This window comes from Pogona vitticeps, chromosome 12, assembly GCF_051106095.1.
Source record: "Pogona vitticeps strain Pit_001003342236 chromosome 12, PviZW2.1, whole genome shotgun sequence".
Taxonomy (NCBI): Eukaryota; Metazoa; Chordata; class Lepidosauria; order Squamata; family Agamidae; genus Pogona; species Pogona vitticeps.
In genome coordinates, this window is record NC_135794.1 from 16,600,111 (window position 1) to 16,623,405 (window position 23,295).

Here is a 23,295-nt window from a genome sequence, read left to right on the forward strand (position 1 = left end):
CCAAGTCCTCTGTCTCAAGTTCTCTAGTTTTAAAATGGGTTGGGAGAAATTCCAGACTCCTTGAAATACACAAGTCTATATTTATGAAAATTCTATCTAGCCTCAGAGGTGGAGCTCATGTTGGTCCGTAGACAGTTTCCGTGGTCACGTGGCCAGCGCAACTAAACATGGAATGCTGCTACCTTCCCACCGAGGTGGTTCCTATTTATCTACTTGCATTTTACATGCTTTCAATCTGCTAGGTTGGCGGGAGCTGGGACAAGCGATGGGGGCTCACTCTGTCGTGTGGATTCAATCTTACGACAGCTGGTCTTTTGACCTTGCAGCACAGAGGCTTCTGCGGTTTAACCCGCAGCGCCACCACGTCCCACTGTTCTGTTAGTGCAGCCTAAAATAGCACTGGCCATATCACACTGTTAGCTCATGTTCAGCTTGTGATCTACAGTTATTCCACAATTCTTCTCACTCATAGTATTACTGAGCCAAATATCCCCCATCTTATAACTGTGTGTTATGGGTCCCCCTCCATGTGTAGAACTTTGCACTTAACCTTATTAAATTTCTTTCTGTCGTTTTCAGCCCAGTGCTCTAGCCCATCAAGAATTTTGAATTTTTTTAAAAAAATGTTTCTGTTTCCAAGCATATTAGATATTCCACTCAATGAGAATAGCTAACAGGAGTAGACTTCTACCACAGTATTTTTTTAAAAAAAAAATGACACAAGAGATAAATGCTGACTGATTGATTTCCTTGCACAAACAGTGATCCACAATGAATGCAGGTGTTTTATTTTTCCTTACTGGGCAATTGGTTGTCCATTGCATTGTGCCTCTCTACTCTACCCTCACCCCACCCTGATTCTTATTATCTGTGGGTGTTTGATTTTAAGAGCAGGCTACTACAGCCTGTTTTGAAGACAAAACAGATGGGGTGAATCAGCCGAATTGCATGGCTGCGGAACTGGAAAATATGCTTGGTCAATATGACCAATGGAAATTCCTCTTGGCCCGTGGGTGGCTTAATATCATGTTCTTTCATGTACCTTCCAGGTATAAAACAAATATAACAGAGAGCACAGAATGGGAAGACCTTTCTTTCATTCCATTTTCAGTCATTTTATTTCTGTTTCTTTTTTTTTCCCTACAGGATGTGACCTTCAGGAGCAGAAAGCATCAGGAAAGCAAACGACTTGTCAAACACCACTACTTATAATAAAATTACTGATCCCTCATGTACTGGCCTTTGCTAAAGGAAGAAAAGGGGAGTGAATAGGCAGTGCTGAGTTCATGAATACTATGCAACACTCTGGGGAGAAAATGTCAATCCTCGATTAAAAAGAACACCATCCCAAATTTTGCTGTGAATTCGGGGAATTCCCACAGGATACCATTGTCCATCTAGCGCATCAAAGCTCAATGCAGCGGTTACGCCTGTATAGTTAGCAGGAAAAAACTGGACAGATTAAAAACAACAACATTAACACAAGGTATTACAGTATAAATACGCACAGTTATCAAGACGTCTAAACAGACACTTAAATGTCCAAAATGGATGACGGGTATAGAAACAAAGTGAACCAGGATGACTACCGTTATCAAGATGGTAGCTATGATGGCTATGCTCCTAACGATGGTTATTATCAAGGGGGAGAGGAACCTGGTCAAGAGGAAGAAGCCCAAAGTGATGCCACCGAAGGCCATGATGAAGATGATGAAGTCTACGAAGGCGAGTACCAGGGCATCCCTCATCCGGATGACATTGAGCCCAAGAAGAAGAGGAAATCACAGGGGCTGTCTGATGAGTTTAGAGACCATGCTGACCTCATGGCAGAGAAGATGGAGGATGAAGAGCAGCTGGCCCACCAGTATGAGACCATCATTGAGGAGTGTAGCCACGGACGCTTCCAGTGGATCCTCTTTATTGTCCTTGGCTTGGCGCTGATGGCGGATGGGGTGGAGGTGTTTGTGGTCGGTTTTGTCCTGCCCAGCGCTGAAAAGGATATGTGCTTGTCAAGATCCAACAAAGGGATGCTAGGTGAGCCTTGAAACTCTTAAATGACTTATCGTGACGCTAGGTAAGGGACGCCTTCCCCAGCTGGGAGGGCCTTCAGGGGTGTTGGAGTTCTATTCTTGTCATTCCTACCCATCATGCTTGTGGCTGCGAATCATGGGGGTTGAAGTCCAATATACAGTGGTGCCTTGTATAGCGAGGTTAATCTGTTCCAGATTAACCTTCGCTATAGTGAAACATCGCTGAATGGATCAAAAAAACCCATCGGGGTTTAATGCGTTCCAAATGGGCCGAAAACTCACAGTTCAGCGATGCTTCCTATGGCCGGCAGCCATTTTCGTGCCCTTGTTAAGCAAGGGGAGGGCGCGAAAATGCTGCGTGCGGCCATTTTGGGGCTTCCGGCAGCCATTTTGTCCGCCAAACAGCTGATCGTCGGGGCTTCGTTTTGCGAAGATCGGTAAGTGAAACGCTTGCCGATCTTCGCAAAGCGAGTTTTGCCCTATCTAAACGTCGTTGAACGATCACATTAGCGATCCCAAAAAAGGGATCGCTATGCGATTTCGTCGTTGTACGGTGCACTCGTTAAGCGAGGCACCACTGTACTAGCTTGGTTTGAGACACTTGTAGACAGTCATGAGTTTGAAACAGACTGGGAGAATAATTATCATTGTCTGTATTCAGTGGTTGGTTTCATTCCCAGCTCCCATTCTGGGGCATATTCCATTGTGAGTTAGAGTTGGGAGTCAGAGTTTATGGGGGGTTCTTTTCCTCAGACCTTCCTTACTGCTTAAACTGAGATTTCTTGAGGGATTGTCATATTATGGTTGGGAGTGTGAGCTATAAAACAAATATCAAGATCTCCCAGATCTACTGAGTGGTCCCCATCCAATCCAACTATTCTATGATTGTACAATACCCTCAGTTTTCCTGTGTATTATACATTATACAGCTTGTTTGTAAGAATGGCCAAGATAATACTTTCAAGTGTTTCAGATATTTAGGGCTTTAAAGGGGGGGCTGGTGAGCTCTAGGATCTGGGGTGGGGTGGAGGGCAGTCTTCTAACCTGGAACTCACTGCAGACCATGACAAAATGGAATAGCAAAACAAGGAAGCAAACTGGGGGCCAAACCTGTTCACTTGTGATTTCATAATATCTTTTTTAGGAGGTTTCCTGGGTCAAAACAAGATATGGGTAGGTGTTCTCTGTTTTTAGGGTACCTGTCGGCTCCTTAAAGCTTCCAGGAGTGGGAAGTGTCATTTTGAGAACAATTTCTCAAAATTATTGAGGAGGGATGGAGATTAGGAGACAAGGTCTGGAAGGACCAAGATGGGGCACAGAGACAGCCCTGGTGGGGTTTCAAGCAAACTGTGGGTTACAGACTTTCTTTCCCTCCTGGCTTAATGCTACCAAGTAGTTAAGTGTAGAGGCACAGGAGTGTGTGGAGACAGTTTCATGTAACCTAGGAGCATCTAGGGTGGACTAGAAGAATCAGCAGCCATTGGGCATGTACTCTGAGAGAAAGAAAGAAAGGCAGCCATTTTAGAATCTCTTGAGCCACATGGAATAAAAATCTTTGAGTGCTTCATGGTTAAATCAGGAAACCTCATCCTTGACTGAGTCATACCACAAAGTGGCAGCTCTTTTCCTGGACTATTCCATATAAAGGCTGACGGCTCAAGTTGTAGACAAGAGGTTGGAAACATTAGATTTTTTGGAGTAAAACTCCCAGAGACCAAAATGGTAACGCTGACTGGGCCATCCTGGGAGGTATACCCTAAACCAGCGATTCTCAATGGTGACCCTATGGCCCTATAGGTGGCTCTGACACATGTGAAGGAGGCCACAGATTGGAAACAATTCTCCACAACAATTCTCCTTATAAGGTTGACTATGTGATTTATAAAATCCTGATTCAGCCTATATTGCTTCCTTATTGTGTTTATGGCCATTGCCAAAGGGGGCGGGGGAAGGATGGGGTGGCGGCTCTAAACAGTTAACTTTTCTAAGCTCTGCTTATACCCTAGGTTATCCTTCTTCTATACAAAATTACACGAGGAAGTTGTAGAAGAAAGCAGATGGCCTTGTATCATAAATAGACTCCTTTTCTCTTCAGGGAAAAAGACACGTTTCACAGCAAACATGGCACATGATCCAAATTATACTGTATATCCCTGTTTCTATGGCTAAACATTAAATCTTTATTAACCTGTGAGGATACGTTTGCTGCAGTTTATCCCACATTCATCACCTCAAATTTGAAAACAAAACAGAGTGAGCCCAGAGAGAGTTTGCCTAGAAGAAGGCTGGTTCAAAGAACCTGCATTGTAAGAATGGAAGAAACCTTCTGGCTCAGAATGGCCAGCCACCTGTAAGTTTAGGGGACAGGGTTAATTTAAGAGTTTTCTAGAAGAAAAGCACATATGCACATAGAGGGACGTGGTGGCGCTGTGGGCTAAATCACAGAAGCCTGTGCTGCAGGGTCAGAAGACCAGCAGTCGTAAGATCGAATCCACGCAACGGAGTGAGCTCCCGTCGCTTTGTCCCAGCTCCTCGCCAACCTAGCAGTTCGAAAGCATGTATACGCGAGCAGAAAAATAGGTACCATCTCGGTGGGAAGGTAAAACAGCGTTCCCTACTCACGCTGGCCACGTGACAACAGAAACTGTCTTTGGACAAGCGCTGGCTCTACCGCTTGAAAAATGGGATGAGCAGCGCCCCCTAGAGTCGGACACGACTGGACTAAAAATGTCAAGGGGAACCTTTACCTTTTTACCTTATGTATGCACACAGAGTGTTTGCTTATCTCCTTTCTGCCCAGCAGAGCATCCAAAACAATTTGTGATAGAATAAAAGAGTTAAAAACGGATCTAGAACATTTTTAAATGACCAAAATAATATCTCTCACAAAGAGAACCTATGTAAAATCCAGTTTTAACAAACCCCACCCTACACACCAAAGAGACCCTTCAAAACAGTGCAGTTGGAGCTGCCCATTGCAAGTTCAGTCAAGATGGGCACTGACCCAGTTTCCCTTCCATGACTGAGGTGCTGGCTGACCTGTTGTGTCCACCAATCTTTCCTCTCAGGGTGGCAAGACATGAAACTCTGTGAAGGATCTCAGACTTTGGGAGGAGGCGATCTGTGAGGAATTCTCTCCACAAGCCGTCTAGGGCTTTGTAGGCCAAAATCATCAGCTTGGATTGGGTTTGACGCAGGTCAAAAGCCAATGCTGTCGTTATAAGGTCTCTCGAGTGCATGAGCTGTAGCTTCCGAACGTTTCCAAAAGCAGCCCCTTGTAGACTGCACTGCAGTAGTCTAATTTTGCTTTGGGAAAGTACTTCCTCAAACCCAGGCTTTGTAGGATGTTGAAGTGATAGTGAGTTCCTCTCACTCGGTCATGTAGTTACACACTGTGTCCCTGGGCCTGAGCCACTTCTTCAGCTATTGTTCCCTTCAAGCTGAACAGCCCAGACTCCCATTGCAAACATGCCCTACTTCTATGGCATCTTTCCCCAGCTTCTGGTGCACTCGGTTACTCCACTGTGAGATATTGTTGGCCATGCTAAGCAGTACAGAGACAGATTAAGTGAGCAATAAATAAGCATGAGCACAGGTAAAGAATACGTTGTCGAAAGGAGGATGCATTCTATGGGTGGCTTCTATCTTGTCACTTAATGCCATTTTTGTCATTTTAATTAAGTCACAGGCCTTTCTATTGGTGCCAACATTTGCTTCTACAAATTAACAGGTGCTAGAAATGCAAATCTCTTTCTCTTTTTTGTGCTGTGCCTTCCTTAGTCCCATAAATCAAAGTCCATCCAATACTGCAGCACCTGGTAGTGAGTCAGCCCAGCCTGTGTGTCGCAGCTGGGATTATTTTTGCTCCTGTCTTCCAGATGTGATTGTCCCTTTCAGTCCAATGTTGGAACAGTAACTATTGCCAGACAGAAATTGTTTTACTGTACATTTGACCTCAGCAGAAGTTCAATGTTTGGGGGGAGGGGGGTTTAGCATGAGGAAACCTGGACCAAGAAGGTAGCAACAGAGAACGCACAATGTATTCACTAAGGCTTTCACGGCCAGGATCTAATGGTTATTGTGGGTTTTTCGGGCTCTTTGGCCGTGTTCTGAAAGTTATTGTTCCTAACGTTTCGCCAGTCTCTGTTGCTGGCCTCTTCAGAGGATAGCACTCTGTGCTCTGGTCCTGTCCTCTGAAGATGTGCTGTCCTCTGAAGATGCCAGCCACAGAGACTGGCGAAACGTTAGGAAAAAACAACTTTCAGAACACAGCCAAAGAGCCCGAAAAACCCACAACAACCAAGAGAATGCACACTTTAAAAAAGCAGAGAACAGTTTAGCGATGTCGTCCCACAGGCAACCTCATTGTAATCCCAGTTCTGTCTTTTGTTGGAAAACTTCTTTGAAACACATTAGTATGTGTAATTAACTTCAAAATGGATGTGTTTTGCAATATGTGTTTTTTTTCCTTTTTCTTTTGACAGACTGAGTACTGTATTTTTCCATGTATAAGACACCCCCATGTATAAGATGCCCTCACTTTTCTAATCCAAAATTAAGAAATCTAAGTGGGGAAAGCAAGTGCAGGGGGAAAGGGAACAAAGTGCTGCAGGATCGCTTTGATCCCTGCTTTCCCCTCCACTTGTTTTTGTTCTCTCCTCAGCTTACTTCCATGTATAATACGGCCCTCAATTTTTAGTCTAAGGATTTTAGACAAAAGTATAGTCTTATACAAGGAAAAATACGGTATATGTTTGGGCATATTTTCACATGTGAACATGGCGTTGTGCCCATTCCTTGCCCTCTGAAATGCACGGTGAGGCTGGGAAATGGATTTCCAAAAGAAGCTGCATACTGGTTGACGGCCAATCTCAGAAGCTATGAAACAGACGTTTCCATATGGAAGTGCAAACCCAGCAATTCCATAAAACAAACAAATGAAATCAGTTGATTGCAGAGCACGCTGGCTTTTGCAGAGTATACAATATACGGTAAAACCAAGACAGTACAATACAATATAAAATAAATTAAATTAAGCTTCTAGTCGAACTCACGTTCTAATATTTAAGGTATATCTACATATCTAAGCATAAACATTAGTCCAATTAGTAGACTTAACTATAAAACAATGAATGACTAACAATAATGGAAAAAAAATAACAAAGGACCTGGAGTGGCAATCATCTAGCTGTTGACTTGGTTAGTAGCTGAGAGTACAGACTTTGTTTTCGGAAAAATGGAAATGAACCTTGCCATCTGAAATGTAATAAACTTATCCATATCTGAGAGTAATACTCTTAAGTTTGTCTTGATCAGATCTTCCTGGGTACTGTTCTAAAATGGACCTCAAGAGTCTTTAGTTCCTTAAAACAGGCCATATAATTAAGGAACACTGTCCATTGTGACAAGAAGAAACTAAGTTTAATAAAGCTCTTCTGTCTAGTCATTTGGACACAATCCTTATGAAATGGGTATATAATTTGCTTTTCGCCTTAAATGAACCATGCTAGAACGACAACGAAATATCTTGAAAATTCAAGGAAGAACACAAAATAAGCTTGCAACATTATCTACGTAAGCAGCAGGAAGAGTAGTACAAAACAATCTGAGCTGGCGCGGGGATTAAAAACCTGCCTTCGAAAGAGGACTGTCTAAATGGGCCAGGCTGTCAAATCTGGTGAATCTCAAGCAGTGATAAATCCAGAAGATGTGGGGCTGTGGTAGATGTGCCCTGTGTTGATTACTGAGGATGCCTTAGCTTCGAAAGGAGATGCCAGGAAATTTATTGTTAAACCTCTAGGAATGGTAAAGTAGCAGTTGGGAAGAAGCATTAGGTCAACAGTCGGCAAGGTCTTACAAACGTGATTTGCTTGTTATGAGCAAAGGAAGGGAGTGGCCTTTCCCGTACAGTACTTCTCTTGTTTGGAATAATGTGATGCACTCCCTTCTCCCCTCTTTTTTTCTATTTAGGAGTCCCAGGCAATTGCTGGTCATTTTGCTCAGTTTCAGCATGGTAGCCATGCTGGCAGGGAGAGTCTGAGGGTTGTAATTGGAGATGGGCACAAACTGCCAGTTCAGAAGTTTGTGCCGGTTCGTTCATTGGCCGAACGGGTTTTCGGTGCTGCAGAGTCCTGCCTCCTCCAGCAGGCACCCTGCTCAGAGGCAATGGCTGGAGGAGGCGGGGCAGGGAAGACGATGAGTGGGTGTCCGCCAGAGCAGGCGGGGCTTTTAAGAGCCAAACCTGTTCAGCCTATAGACAAACTGGCACCAACCACCAGAGCAGCAGTGCTGGCCCCGTGACCACGGAAACTGTCTTTGGACAAACGCTGGCTCTACGGCTTGGAAACGGGGATGAGCACCGCCCCCTAGAGTCGGACACGACTGACTAAAATGTCAAGGGGAACCTTTACTTTAACCTTTACCTTTACCTAGTTGCAATCCAAGAATATCGTATTCATTCATTCATTCATTCATTCATTCATTCATTCATTCATTCATTCATTCATTCATTCATTCATTCATTCATTCATTCATTTGTATATTTATGTATTTAATAGACTGCCCATTTAGACTGAAGTCTACTCTGGGTGGCTAACAACAATATTAAAATAAAATACAATAAAACAAAACAGAGACATTCTTTTCCAAGCTTTACTTTTCATAGAGATCTGTGGAAATACGTATCATCAAGCACCCATTAGTGGTCTCTACCCCACCTGTGTCAATTTCAGTCATTTCCACTTATCTCTTGAAGATGGTCATCCCAGTGCTGTTTCTCCTCTAAGAACAACACAAGCAAACAAAAAACAAATATCCCTTACATGCAGACAACAAAAGGTTAGAACGGGCTGAACTGTTTTTTTTCAGCTTGTTCCTTTTTCATGTTTAGGGAAATGGTGATTATGATGATGGTTGGTGATTACTGCTATTACAAGGCATGGTACAAGTAATTAACATTTCTGTCGCCCATGGCGGTACAGCCCATGGAAAGCTTTGCCATGTCTTTTTGATGGTTAAGTTGAATCTGCTGTAATGTTTTGGGTCAGTTCATGCACATCCCTAAAATTTGCTTTGCCATTTTTGCCCAGAAAAGCTGACTTTTGAAAATAAAATACATGTCACTAACTGCTGTAGAAAAAGAAGGTAGTAGTAAACCAGAAGGAGATTGACAGCTGAAGCTGCAGTGAAAACCAGAACCTATCCTGGGAGCCCTAAGGATGAGTCCCTGGGCGGGCTTACTCTGAGCTCTCAAGACTCCATATATTTCTGTCCACCCGACCAAACAACTATTTCCATCCGGTCATGGAAAAACCTTACTGGATAGACCATCATCTAGAATTTTCTTCTTTTCTTTCAGGTAGCTGCGAGTCTTCATTGGTCTTATGACTGTATGTGTGTGTGGTGGATGACTGACCCTTTTGCATGGGTTTTGATAGTATAGATCAATCAAAGTTATTTTCTCTCTTCCCTGCTGTTATTTTTTATTTTATTTCTAAAAATGCCTGATGCTGACTCATGCAGAGGGATTCCTGGAAGGCGGGAGATGGGCATGGAATGGAACGCATGGCTTCTGGGGGGAGAAGGGAACAGATGGAAGCTGGTAGAAGCTCAGCTTACACACTGGAAGTTTGCTAAATTCCCACAATTGATGGCATTGCAAAGCCCCCTTGTTTTCCCCATTTAAACTTTCCTAGTTCAGAAACATGCAAATATAAACGTACAAATACAGCCCATAACAACAAATGAGGACCCACTCTTTTGTAACGTTAATAGCTCTTAATTGCCCGTTCAAGTCCAAATTATTGTCAAAAACTCTGTATTACAGTTGGGATAGACCGAAAACACATACTGCTCCTGGGAAAATCCATTTCTCTCCCAGTTATTTTGATGATGGCAGTTAAGCTCAGAGAGAATATGGAAGCTAGAGGGAATGTCATAGTCCCTACTGCTTGGAAAATCCTGGGGGGTTTGACCCTGTGAGTCCTGATGCCACTACACCACCGTGAGAAAGTGTTTGCTGGGTTTTGCTATTTGTTAATTTGATTTTATATACACCTTCTTTTTAAAATCCCTTTCTCAACTGTTGAGTTTTTGTGCAGAGGTTGAGTCAGTGCTATAGGGCAGTGGTCCCCAACCTTGGGCCTCCAGATGTTCTTGGACTTCAACTCCCAGAAATCCTGGCCAGCAGAAGTGGTGGTGAAGACTTCTGGGAGTTGTACTCTAAGAACATCTGGAGGCCCAAGGTTGGGGACCATTGCTATAGGGTGCAAGTTTAATCTCTTGCAATAATGCAGAACCTGGGACTGTGAGAGATGCACTCCAGCTTTTGTCAACTTTTGTAAGATCTCTGGAATAAAGGGGAGGTGGTTCCCTGGCTTTTCAAGGCATGTGGAACTGTGGCTCCAGGTGGACTCTACCCATAGCCCATTGTGCTGATGCCCACTAATATGTAATATAATATAATATAATATAATATAATATAATATAATATAATATAATATAATATAATATAATATAATATAATGTAATGTAATGTAATGTAATGTAATGTAATATCATATCATATCATATCATATCATATCATATCATATCATATCATATATCATATCATAGTCCTGTCCTTCCCTGCCCTATATCCCATCCCATTCTATCCTAATTTTAGAACTGCAGAGCTGGAAGCGACCCTATGGATCATCAGCTCCTGTCAAGGAGGCGCAGTGAGGAATCGAACTCCCAACCTCTGGCTCCACAGCCCAATGTTTAAACCACTGGGCTATCCAGCAGTTCCTAGATTGTCTGTTTGCACTTAGAGGATAAGAATATCTTCCTTACTGTGCTTCCTTGAGAGGGGCTGGACTTCAGGATCCATAGGGTCCTGTCCAGCTCTGCAGTTTGATGATGATGATGATGATGGTGATGATGATGATGATGATGGACAATGACATTGTAAAGTGAAATGGCAGTATTAGATCAGATACATTTATGTGTGTTTTTCCTTGTTGCTGGCCGGGGTGGGGGGCTGGGGGTGGGGCAGAGAGAGCTTCCGTTTTTAAGAAGATTTGGATGAACAGCTGGCAAGATGGATTTTCTCTGTGGAAAGCAATTTACCCATCCTGGGCCGGCCGCTTGTTTTTAATCTGGGTACAAGAGCATGATCTCTAGAAGGATGCAGGGACTCTCTTAATGGCATTGGTGGTGCTCACGAACGGGAGATAATGCTGGGGATGCACAAGCACTCCGCTGTCACCAGTAAATGCTTGTTCCTCCCTCTCCTGGATAGTGTGAGTTGCTACAAGAGACTTGAAAAATTAACTTTGAGAACATCATAGCCAGCAGAGCCAGCGGGACTTTGTCTCTCAAAGCAACCTTTCCCCTCTTAGGACCCTCAACTGGGAAAGAGAAGTCAGACTGGAAAGGAATCACCACCACAGATGGCAGAAATTCAAAATAATCCAATGTTTTTGTGGTGAAATACTTGAGTATAAGCTAGATTTTCCAAACCTAGGGTCCTCAAGATATTTTGGACTATAACTATCATCATCCCCAGGCCATGTTATCTGTAGGTTGGAAAAGGTCAGCAGGATAAAATACAAATAAGGGGTGTTTTGCAACAGAGGATGAGAGACAGACATAGAGACGGAAAACTTTTCTTTTTCTTTTTGAACTAAAATACCAGCATGGCTACTGGGATCTACTTTCTCATTGTGGAGCCAGCCCATATTGGTGGTGCCACTTCTTTCTTACTCAGATGCTCCTTGTCTTTAAGACTTCCATAACAGCATATACAACATGGTGCAGTAGTAGCTTTGCCTTTTTGTATTTGGCTGCAAACTAGAAGATGAGAGAGAAGGAATTTATTTCAGTTATGTTTTAAAAGAACCTCTCAATATTCACACATTTCTGCATAAATTTGATGGAAAGAACTTGAGGCTTCTAAAAGTCCAGCTGTTGCTACCATCAAAATGGAAGATTTGTCCTTCCCTAAATGCATTCCATTAAGGGACGTGGTGGCACTGTGGGCTAAACCTCAGAAGCCTGTGCTGCAGGGTCAGAAGACCAGCAGTTGTAAGATCGAATCCACGCAATGGAGTGAGCTCCCGTCGCTTGTCCCAGCTCCCGCCAACCTAGCGGTTTGAAAGCATGCAAATGTGAGTAGATAAATAGGGACCACCTCGGTGGGAAGGTAACAGCATTCCGTGTCTAAGTCACACTGGCCATGTGACCACAGAAAGATTGTCTTCGGACAAAACGCTGGCTCTATGGCTTGGAAACGGGGATGAGCACCGCCCCCTAGAGTCGAACACGACTGGACAACAATTGTCAAGGGGAACCTTTACCTTTACCTTTTAAATGCATTCCATATGCACCAAAGGGCAGGAAATGTCGTCAGGGCAATGGTGGCTAGATGACGTCTCTCATAGCTTGGTACCCATCAAGTTTACTTGGTTTCCAGTCCTCTGATCGTCTTTGTTGCCTTCCTCCAAGCTGGTTCTAGTTTGTCTGCAATTTAAGAAGGATGCCAACAAACTGGAGCAAGTTCAAATGAGGGCAACAAGGATAATCAGGGGACTGGAAACCAAGCCCTGTGAGGAGTGACTGAAAGATGTGGGGATGTTTCTCGAGGAGAAAACATGACTGAGGGGACATGATAGAATTTTTCAAATCCTTGAAAGACTGTCATACAGAGGAGGGGCACGATCTGTTCTCAGTCATCCCAGAGTGAAAGACATATAATAATGGGCTCAGGTCACAGGGAGCCTGATCTGGATTGAATCTCGGTCAAATTTTCTAACTGTTAGAGCAGTACAACAATGGAACCAATTACCTTGGGAGGTGATGAGCACTCAAGAGGAAGTTAGCCATGTGTCAGATGTACTTTGACTAGGATTCCTGCACTGAGCAGGGGACTAGATGCAAAAATCCTTATTGTCCTCTTTCAAGTCCATTATTCTCTGATTCCAAGATTATTTGTGAACTCCTGTAGTCCAAAAGGTCACACACAGTTGGAAGACCCTCTTAATGCTGGCACCCTCCAAACCAGTTGTAAATTGGATTTGGACTTTCTTTGTAGATTATGTTGCATAATGACTATTTTGTGTGCGTGCACTTGTGTATTTGCACGCACACACAACTGCATGCGTTATGTGACTATTGAATAACACTCCCCTGGGGTAGGACTGAATAATGAACAAACAAAAGGGCACCACATTGGCTTGCTGCCAAGATTCTGAAAAAGCTGAATGCCATGTGATTCAGATCAAAGAATTTGTTGGCTTTCTGATTGGGGCAAATGCAGAGCTTGGAAAGCTTACTTTCTTGGACTATAGCTCCCAGAATCCCCTAGCTTGAAGGTCATTAGCACAAAAGCTTTCTGTTCCACGGTGTTTCAGTTTTTCATCCGTACATATAGATTTTTAATGCCGCACTGCCTTTTAATTTAGCTGAGCACTTCTGGTGTGGGGGGTTTGAAAGAGATAAATTGCCTCGCTGTTTCCCTGTGAGTAAAATAAAGCAGCCAACACTGAAATGTGGATTTTCATCAGTCCACTCTGCATAATGAGGATGCTGCATGATGTTGCATTTTTGTTTGTTTGTTTTGATTTACCAGCTGTTTTCTTCTTCCGTCAGGATATTCCTTCATTTAGGAAATTACGTTATAAAAATGGGGCGAGTCATGGGAAAAGGTAGGATGTAGAGTGATGTGGGAGAAAGAGTGGTGGGTATAGTTACCTAGATATCCTTGGGTCAAATCCAGCGACCTCTGGGTAGAGTGGGTGGCATATAAATTAAATAAATAAATAAATAAAATAAATAAATAAATAAATAAATAAAGGTGTTTGCCTCCTGAAACTATGGGGGGAAGGTGGGGAGAGTGGAATTACCATATTTTTCATTGTATAAAACTATACTTTTGTCTAAAATTTTTAAACTAAAAATTGAGGGTCATCTTATACATGGAAGTAAGCTGAGAGAGTACAAAAACAAGTGGAGGGGAAAGCAGGGATCAAAGCGATCCTGCAGCGCTTTGATCCCTTTCCCCCTACACTTGCCAAGCCCCACTTAGATTTCTTAATTTTGGGTTAGAAAAGTTGGGGGGGGGATCTTATACATGGGGGCATCTTATACACAGAAAAATATGGTAGATGATCCAATATTGTGTCAAGGAGATGTGGAAGCAGATTGTAGTGGTGGCTGGAGAGTGTCATTGGCCTTTCTTTCACACACATGCTCTTTCTCACATAAATCTGGTGGATGCCAGTGGTTCCAGTGGCAGTGTGGCAATGACCTTGGTGTCAGTAGGGCAGTGAATGCATTGAAGCCATCTCAAGGGCTTCTCTGTCTAAATTTACTTATCTTTTCTCTTCCTTCCGTACAGAGTTGCTGAAGAAATATTGACCAGAATCCTACTAGGGATTCATGCTGATGCAAGTATAATTGTGTAAACTGCTGCAGGGAATGGTCGCTATTTAAAGGTTGCTGCTCACATTCCTGGTTGAGTGCCAGTTGTATGGCTTGGTATGTAACCAGGAATGCTAGCAGCGACTCCCTGACTAGCAACAATTTGCCACCGTCATGTATGCAGTTACAGTTATGCTGAAGGAAATGCACCTCTCTGATAGGATTCGGACCAACGTAGTACATTTTCAACTTTTTTGCTCTGCCAAAGGCAAAATGATTATTATTCCTCTATAGCTAGAAGCTCAGCCACTGGACCACTGCAAGAACAACTACCAAACAGTCCTTTATTTGCCAACACAGTTCTCTGGGATATTTATTTTTAGGCCTTGAAGGCGAAGAAAAGTTTTAAGTCATGACTTTCATCACATCATCCCTTGGCCTCCTTCATTGATGATTACAGAATCATAGATTATCTGTCACTGTGATTGATGGGTGTCATTAGCTGGTCTTCTTCGTGCAACGATCCCTGGTCTTTGTGGCTGGGCACTGAGATCCTCGGCATCTTGAATTTTGCACCTATTGCCACATTCTCTGTGGAATTGCAACCCAACATATCTTCTGCCCTGTGTCCATAGAAAATAGTTGCAAGCTTTTTATTGGACTGAGTTTCAGGAGCAGAATGTTTCCAAGCAGGTGATTCTGACTTTGATCTGATCTTTACAAGTTTGCTTCCTTCATTTCCTCTTAAAACACGTAGTTTGCAGCTTGACGGCCCAACCAATATGACGATCAAGCTGGAGCAGAGGTCTGCCCTGTTCAGTCACAAGCCAGCTCTGGTTGATGTTACTTTATGTCCTCTTTCAGATGTGTTGCAGCAAAGAAAAAAAAAACCCTCTTTACTCATCCTCCCCAGCACCAGTTGTTCAGGAACACGTTAGCAGGGCTAAGACATCAAGCTACAGCCCATAGCACGTATGTTGCACACGTGTGCTATTTAAGCTGCTTAAGCTGGCTGAACAACACGACCGTTCTGGTCTCTCCGTGTAGCAACCATCAGTTTGGCAAGGCCCGACTAGGGAGTGACTCGGCTCACAATGCCCTCTAGTGAAAGCAAAATCTCGTTGAGAACTAAAAGGAATTCTGCAGGCTACAGTCCTATGCACAGTCATGCGCTCTCCTTGGCGCTGCTGAAAACCAAGGGACTTTATGCGAGCTCATTGAGTTATTTTCCTCTAGTTGGAACTAGCAATTTTACTCTCTCCCTCCTTCATTCCCCCCTCTCTGTATGTGTATGTGTGTGTAAAATGTGGTCCCTTGGCAAAAGGTCTGCACTCTCTTTGGCCCAGCAGATAAAGTGAGAAGACTGAAAGAATAACAAAAAGGAAAACAGGTTTGTGGTAGTGTTCAAGGAATAGGATCCGTCCCAGCTTTTTGGCCTGGTTATTGGGGAGGCAACTGAGAAACAAAAACGGCTATTTCCAACAAGAGTCGTGACCAATGTTGGCGGATTGTCTTGTTCTCTGTGGCTTTCAGAGTCTTGCTGTGCCGACACTTCCCACCAAGACCTTGTGTGTCAGCTGGGTTTCCTGGAGAAATGCCTTATTCTCTTCCTCGCAATATTTCACCCAATAGTTCCAAGCAAGGAATGGCCCGCTTCTGTGCCATTCAATGCCCTTTCTGGTGGGTGGAATCCTGTGTGTGGAGGATGCCATTCTGGGCAAAAATTTTAATAATTCTGCTCAGCTCTGTGTTCTTTTTTCTAGAAAGCATGAGCATAAAATGTCTGAGTTTTAGGGAGGGGGAAAATCTGGGACAAAGAAATTTCATTAGGAGGAGAAAGGGGGGGGGTCCTTCCCCACCCAATTTCTTGGTTTTGATTCTGAGGTTCACATTCCTAGTTCCAACCGGAAAAGACCAATTGAATCAATGCCACTTCAATGATTCTTGGCTTAAGAAGTCCTGTTCATGCAATAAAGCTACTTTAGTTGGAATTAATCATCGAATTTACACCTCATCTCTCCAGAAAACCCATCTTTTGATTTAGTGCCTAACAAAGGAATTATTTCATATAGCAGATGTATTCTATGACTATTTCTCTCTATGTCTTGTTTTTATATACTCTATTCCCCCCTATTAATACCCTGTTTTCCTGAAAATAAGTCCTAGTATGATTTTTCAGAATGCTCGTAATATAACCCCTACCCCAAAAATAAGCCCTAGTTAAGTGAAACCCTGCCCTCCTCCATTGTGCAGCATTGTGCAGCAACCAGAAGATGATATGACTGTATTTGGATGAATGTAGATGGTTGTACATGAACAGAATAAAACATCCCCTGAAAATAAGCCCTAATGTGTTTTTTGGAGCAAAAATTAATGTAAGACCCTCTCTTATTTTGGGAGAAACATGGTATCTGGACAACTAGTGAAATTCTCCTGCCCAACCCAATAAATAAGACTGACTTTTTAGGATATCCAGTGTGGTGTGATGGATAGATTGTGTTGCAAAGATGAACACTTTTCCATGTGTGGTGTGTGAAAGGAAGGCACATCAGACGCCCCAAACATTGCACGTTGCACTTTCTGTTGGATTGTGGGAGCTGCTGTTAAATAAAAGGCTTTAAAAAACTTTTCATAGCTCTGGACCTGATGTTGCTTCCTTTGTCAATATAGGAAGTCTCACAGTATATTTGCCAATGGGGTCACTTCTGTCCACAAGCATCTTGCCATTGTCTCAAACGATGGTCAGCTGAGTACTCCATCTTTTCCCCACCATGCCTTTAACTTGGGAGTCTTCTACATGTAAACCTCACATCCGCTTTCCCACTCTTGAGTTATGCATCTTCATTGGAAACTGGTTGGGTGTATGCAGAATTATAGAAAGGCTTCAGGACTGTCACCCAGTTATAAGACTTCAGGTAGAAGGACAAATGTATCATCTGCATTTGGAGTTTTTTTTTTTTTTCCAGAGCTGACAAGGTACCCTTGACAACTCTGGTGCAGAAAATGTGAACAAAACAGAGTTGCCTTTATTTAAAAACAAAACAAAACCATGGCCAGAATTCTATGGGTGATCTATCCATGTTGACTTGATTGCATGCAATTATTATAATTAAGTGAAATTGTGTATGCTGTGGCATCAGACTGCTGCTAATTAATGAGGTGCTGGCTGTGTTCCTGGGGCAGTGCCTGGTAGTGCAACCAGCAGCAAAGCCAGGTACACAACTGGCACTTAATTAATTAGATTTCACTCATTCATGCATAAATCACCAATAAGATTCTCACACTTCTATCTCTGTCTCTATTTCTATATTTGTCTAACACATGCGTATATCTATACCTTCCCTCTTGCAGGACTGATTGTCTACTTGGGCATGATGGTTGGGGCTATTTTATGGGGTGGCCTGGCAGACAAGCTAGGCCGGAAGCAATGCCTCGCTCTGTCTCTTTCCATCAACGCTTCCTTTGGCTTCCTCTCCTCCTTCGTGCAGGGATACGGATTCTTTCTCTTCTGTCGCCTTATCTCTGGTTTTGGGTGAGTATCGCACTTCCTGCTCATCCTGCTTCAAGAGAGGTCCTGCTCATCCATGCAGCAGGATGTGTACATGTTTTCCAGGCCAGTTGGCATTCACTAGGGACGTATTCTCAGAGGAGTCCACCTGGAAGTCATACTGGACCAAATCCTGTTTTTTTTTTCCTACCCAGGTGTGGGTCTTCTCTCCCCCCCTGGAGTTTGCACAAGGGGGTACTCACTACCCCCTTTATGCACATGGAAGCCCCATTGCTATGATGGGCAACCTCTGGCTTTTGTGCCTCCCAGCTAGTCTCTAAGTGTGAAATACTTCTCCTGCAGAACTGTTGCGTTCCAGGTTTCTCCCCATTGATTTCTAACATCTCATTGCCTCATTTGCCCCTTCGGTCAGGCTTCTGGACAACAGAAATACTTCTAGAATTGTCCTCTGGGCCAGTCAGCACTAGGCCCCTGAGAAAATCCCAGCACATCCTTTATTGCCTTCGTGCGAATCACACTGGCCTCAGGTTTTGGCATCCCAGAAACCCTTCCCTTTTGGTGTGTAAAAGTTAGGAGGATCATACTTTCAGAAGGCGCAATTGTCTACTAAAACAAATCACGCTTCCACTTTGTTTAAGCAAACATACACGCAGACACACAAACACAGAGAGACGGACTTATGTATCCATGCATGCGTACATACACATGCACGCACGCAGAGTTATTAGAACACTGGAAGTACTAAAGTTTATGAGGATCAAGCAAAAAAATGTCACAAGGAACACAGACTGAAATTCAATGCCCCAAAATAATGTATTTCTCTTTAAAAAAATAAATAAAATAAATAAAAAAAGAGAAACACGTTATTTTGAAGGTACTGAATTTGACATCTATTACCATACAGCTCTAGTGGTTCATGGGATTTATTAATGGCTGTAGTTATCTGTTATTGAGAACCTGATGGTGGGGCTTTGTACAAAGTTTAAACAATGTGTTTGGGACCATTTTATTCTCTCAATCTGTTTTCTTTTTTTCTTTCTTTCTTTCTCAGGATTGGAGGGTCCCTCCCTGTTGTCTTTGCCTATTTTTCTGAATTTTTATCCAGAGAGAAGAGAGGAGAGCATCTGAGCTGGCTCTGTATGTTTTGGATGATTGGTGGCCTTTATGCTTCTATCATGGCCTGGAGCATCATTCCACATTATGGTAACCACTAGTTATTGCAGTTCTTATTTGAGGGCAATTGAATTCTTAGCCTCCCACCCCACACCTTGTCATCCAATTGAGAACACACTGATTGAAAAACTCTCCAGTGAAGTTCTGTCCCTTTCCTTACCACATTGAAATTAAATATTTACCATTTGTGTGAAATAAATATATAGTATTCTAGCAGTAACTATGGGAGGGAAGACAGTTTGTTGAACCCAGCTGCAAAGAGAAGCATCTGAAAGCTTTCGTAAATGCGACCAGTATTCTCCCTCCAGCAAAAATGAATAGGTAATAAAATATTTTTAAAACAGTAGGAAGGAAAAGAACATATGAAGCCCAGCCAGTTGAACAGTCAAGTCCTTCCTCCTCCTGAGACCCTGAGTCATATCATCAGCCTTGCCGAGGCTAAAGCAAATACAGTGATTCAACATAATTAGACTGTGTACTTGTGTATGCATGAGTATAACAGAATTCGCCATCTCTTGGCATGCATGGGTAGAGCCAGGCCAGGAAAGAATCTAGGTTGGGTTGTCAACTTGCCAGTTATAAAGGGGCTACATTGGACTCCTACATCCTATCCCAGGCTGCACTGCTGCCAGACGTCAGCAGCTATGCAAAATGCTCTCCTGTACTTTAGGAACTTAAAAAAATATATGAAGCATCTGCTTCCCTTTTGGAAATGAAGGCTAGAAATACCAGCGTTTTCTACTTCTCAAAATGTTCAATTTCAGTGGCAGTGTAGGGGCCTGTGGAAACAACTGGGGATGGACACATGCCACCCACAAGGCAGGTGTTACTCACCCTGGTTGATGGGTCAAGGCAGGAGTGTTGTTGCCAGAGACCGGACAGAATTAGGCAGCTAGGACAGAAGCCTGGGGTTATGGAGTGACTCTAGACCATGGTCTCCAACCTTTTTGACACCAGGGACCTGTTGAGTTGAAGACCGTTCTCCCAAGGACTGGGGGGGGAGAGTACTTGTTATGCAGTAGGCTGTTGGAAAACAGCTTTGAATAAAGCTCATTACATGTATTGTGCTGAGACAGGTGAGCAGCGAGCAGGAGCAGGAGGTGAGCTGCCATGGAAGCTCCGCCTCCTGTTAGCAGGAGTTTCAATTGCAGCATTAGGACCTAATAGGAGCATGCTGACAGGAAGCGGAGCTTTGCTCACCTCCTGCTCGCCACTCATCTGTCCTAGTGGCCCGGTCCTTCCAGGGTCAAAGGCTGGTACCGGTCCACAGCCTGCGGGTTGGGGACCCCTGCAGTAGAAGACTTCCTCCTGGAACGTATGGTGACACACATGGCCTTTCCAGGTGGTTACTGACCAGACTCAAGCATAGGTAGCAAGGCCATCCCAAAATATATTATAGTTTGAGGCAAAAGACAAGGTGGCACCCCCTCCCTGCATTCCCTGCATAGAAGCTTGCGCATTTTAATGCACCCAATGGGATGGAAACCGCCCTCATAATTTGGAGGTGCAGGAGATGTTGTGTTGCACACACAGATCTGTTCTCCAAAACAGATGAACCACCAAGATGCTCAGGAAGACTAGACATAATACAGCTGGAAGGGTGTTTGCCTCACTCTGCTTAATGGCAGAACTGGTCCTAGGGTGATGAACAAATTAAGTGCCCTTAGATCATACCCTGGCATATCTAGATCGCAAAATTGGTCATTAGATGAAGTACAGCTTTACTGATCACATCAGTTAGAAATATATAGAGCTGACAACTTCCTTCTTAACTCCTAAGCCCTTGAACCTTCCGTGCTTTGAATTCATATGTGGAACACCCTAATGTTACGTCTAACATCCACCCATTAGGAGGATCTGTATCTTAGTGGTGTGCCAGAAGCATTCAAACGATGCCCAGATCTTGAAATACTGTAGTTCCTTTTCAGGACGATAACTTTCGGAGCTTACCAGTCGGCATGATCACTAGTCCCCATTTCCCCTTTCTTGTTTCTAGGATGGGGGTTCAGTATGGGGACAAACTACCATTTCCACAGCTGGAGGGTCTTTGTGGTCGTCTGCTCCCTTCCGTGCATAGCATCTCTCACTGCCCTAAAATTCATGCCGGAAAGTCCACGGTTTTTGTTAGAGGTAAGAAATTTTGGCTCACAACAGAAATGTAAGCGCGCGTTTTTACACCATGTGAGATTCTAGGGCATCAGCTTTGGGTGGTAGCTGGGCGCCTGGAATTGACAACAAGACCCTGTTAATAAATGCTTTCTCCAGACTTACGATGGTCTTTGCTGTCAAAATACATCTGTGGTAGATCATAAAGGGTGGGGTTTGCTAGGAACCTAACAAAGAATACAGAAAGAGGATGCGATAGAAGGAAGTGAGGTCAGAACTTGGAATATCTCTGCCTTTAAACAAGAAAGTATAGATTGGACAAAGAAACATAATCTAGACCACCCGAACAACCTCTTTCTACAACCATGTTCACCTAAAGTGAGAGAGGGCTTCAGGGATGGAGTTTGATAGTTTAACAGGAGGACAGAAGACTGAAAAAGCAGATCCTGGATGGTGTGATGCTTCTGACATTGCTTCCTCTTATTTTTACAGCTAGGGAAGCATGATGAAGCCTGGATGATCCTCAAACAAGTCCATGACACCAACATGAGAGCCAAAGGGGAGCCAGAGAGGGTGTTTACGGTAAGCAGAGCTAATGTTACTCGTTAATGATGTGCTAGCTAAGTATCTATTTATCTTTTATATAAAGTGTACAGAAGCTGTCCCCCCCCCCCATGTTTTAACTTTTACACAGAGTATTTGTTGACTCTGGTGCTTCCTCCAACGCACCACTGTTGCCTTCCCCAACCCTGCGCCTTCTGGCTTGGCTAGTGGAGTGATACCTGATTGTGTTGGTCACATCGGAGAAAGTGGCAGAGAGAGAAAGAAGGTCCTTTTGCTCTGGGGCACAAAAACCCTCTAGGAGGTAAACATGGGGGTTAGGGGAAAACATTGTAAACTTGCATAGGATGGTGTTTATTTATTCATAGAATTTTAAAGCCACTCTCCTCTTTAAAAAGGACCCACGGCAGCTTAGACCATCAAAAGACAATTATCTCGAGCTAAAAAGAATGAGTATATGTACAAATACTGAAAAGCAAACAAATACCACTCTGAGAAATGAGAAACAAAAACACCAAAAACACGTTGCTACAATAAGTAGGCCAGGAGTTATGGGAATTGTAGTCCAAAAAAGGAACTATGTTTCTGAGGGGTAGAAGTTGTCTTAGTTCAAGGCCAGTAGATGTGAACTTGGGATGTGAAGCTCTCTCGCTCTTGATTTTGCTGTGTTTCTCTGTATTTCATCTGAATTTTCTTCCCATTCTTTAAAAATTTCAAATTGTGAGAAACTGGTCTTTCCTTGTTTCCTGCATTGAAATCTTTGTATGTTTTTCAAGCTTTTTTCTTAATGTGAGCCTTTGTCTATGCATTGTATGCCATGTACCGTATATAAGACACCTCCACGTATAATACGACCCCCACTTTTCTAATCCAAAACTAAGAAATCTAAGCGGGGCTTAGCAAGTATAGGGGGAAAGGGATCAAAGCGCTGCAGGATCACTTTGATCCCTGCTTTCCCCTCCACTTGTTTTTGTTCTCTCCTCAGCGTACTTCCATGTATAAGACGACCCTCAATTTTTAGTCTAAAGATTTTAGACAAAACAATAGTCTTATACACAGAAAAATACAGTATATTTCTTCTGCACTGATTATAGTGCCGTTGGATGTATTTTAAAAACGGTACACAATTTAAGTTTTTTTGCAGCCTTCATTGCTTTGCACCGGTGTGAATTCTCTGGATGAGGTGAAGTTCTTCTCACAATGAAAATGGTTATTTTCCTTCTCACCCAAACCTCTGTGCCAATGTTTCTGTGCAGCTGCTAAGTCAACACAAGCTGTTGGGGATGTCCAGAGCTTTAAAATGTTGGCTTGCTTTTGCTTATTCAGGTGGCCAACATTAAAACTCCGAAGCAGATAGATGAGTTCATTGAAATCCAAAGCTCCACAGGGACATGGTACCAGCGATTCTTCGTCAGAGCCATGACTACCTTCAAACAGGTGAGGGGTGGGGTGATGGTGACTGGTGAATACACACACAGTCAGCACATTGTGATGGCTTGGATGTGTTATATTCTCTCA

General features: G+C 43.3%; 1 protein-coding gene across 2 annotated transcripts in view; it reads left to right on the top strand.

Moving 5' to 3' along the window:
* SV2B (synaptic vesicle glycoprotein 2B) overlaps positions 1-23,295 on the top strand; it is a 90,777-nt gene that overhangs the window by 54,526 nt on the left and 12,956 nt on the right. For both annotated transcript variants that reach the window (XM_072981634.2, XM_020812173.3), the window contains exons 2-7: positions 1,147-2,034; positions 17,781-17,961; positions 18,989-19,140; positions 21,107-21,240; positions 21,709-21,798; positions 23,104-23,214. In XM_072981634.2, the coding sequence (XP_072837735.2) occupies positions 1,539-2,034; positions 17,781-17,961; positions 18,989-19,140; positions 21,107-21,240; positions 21,709-21,798; positions 23,104-23,214 (1,164 nt within the window). In that variant the 5' untranslated portion in view covers positions 1,147-1,538. The remainder of the gene's footprint in view (positions 1-1,146; positions 2,035-17,780; positions 17,962-18,988; positions 19,141-21,106; positions 21,241-21,708; positions 21,799-23,103; positions 23,215-23,295) is intronic.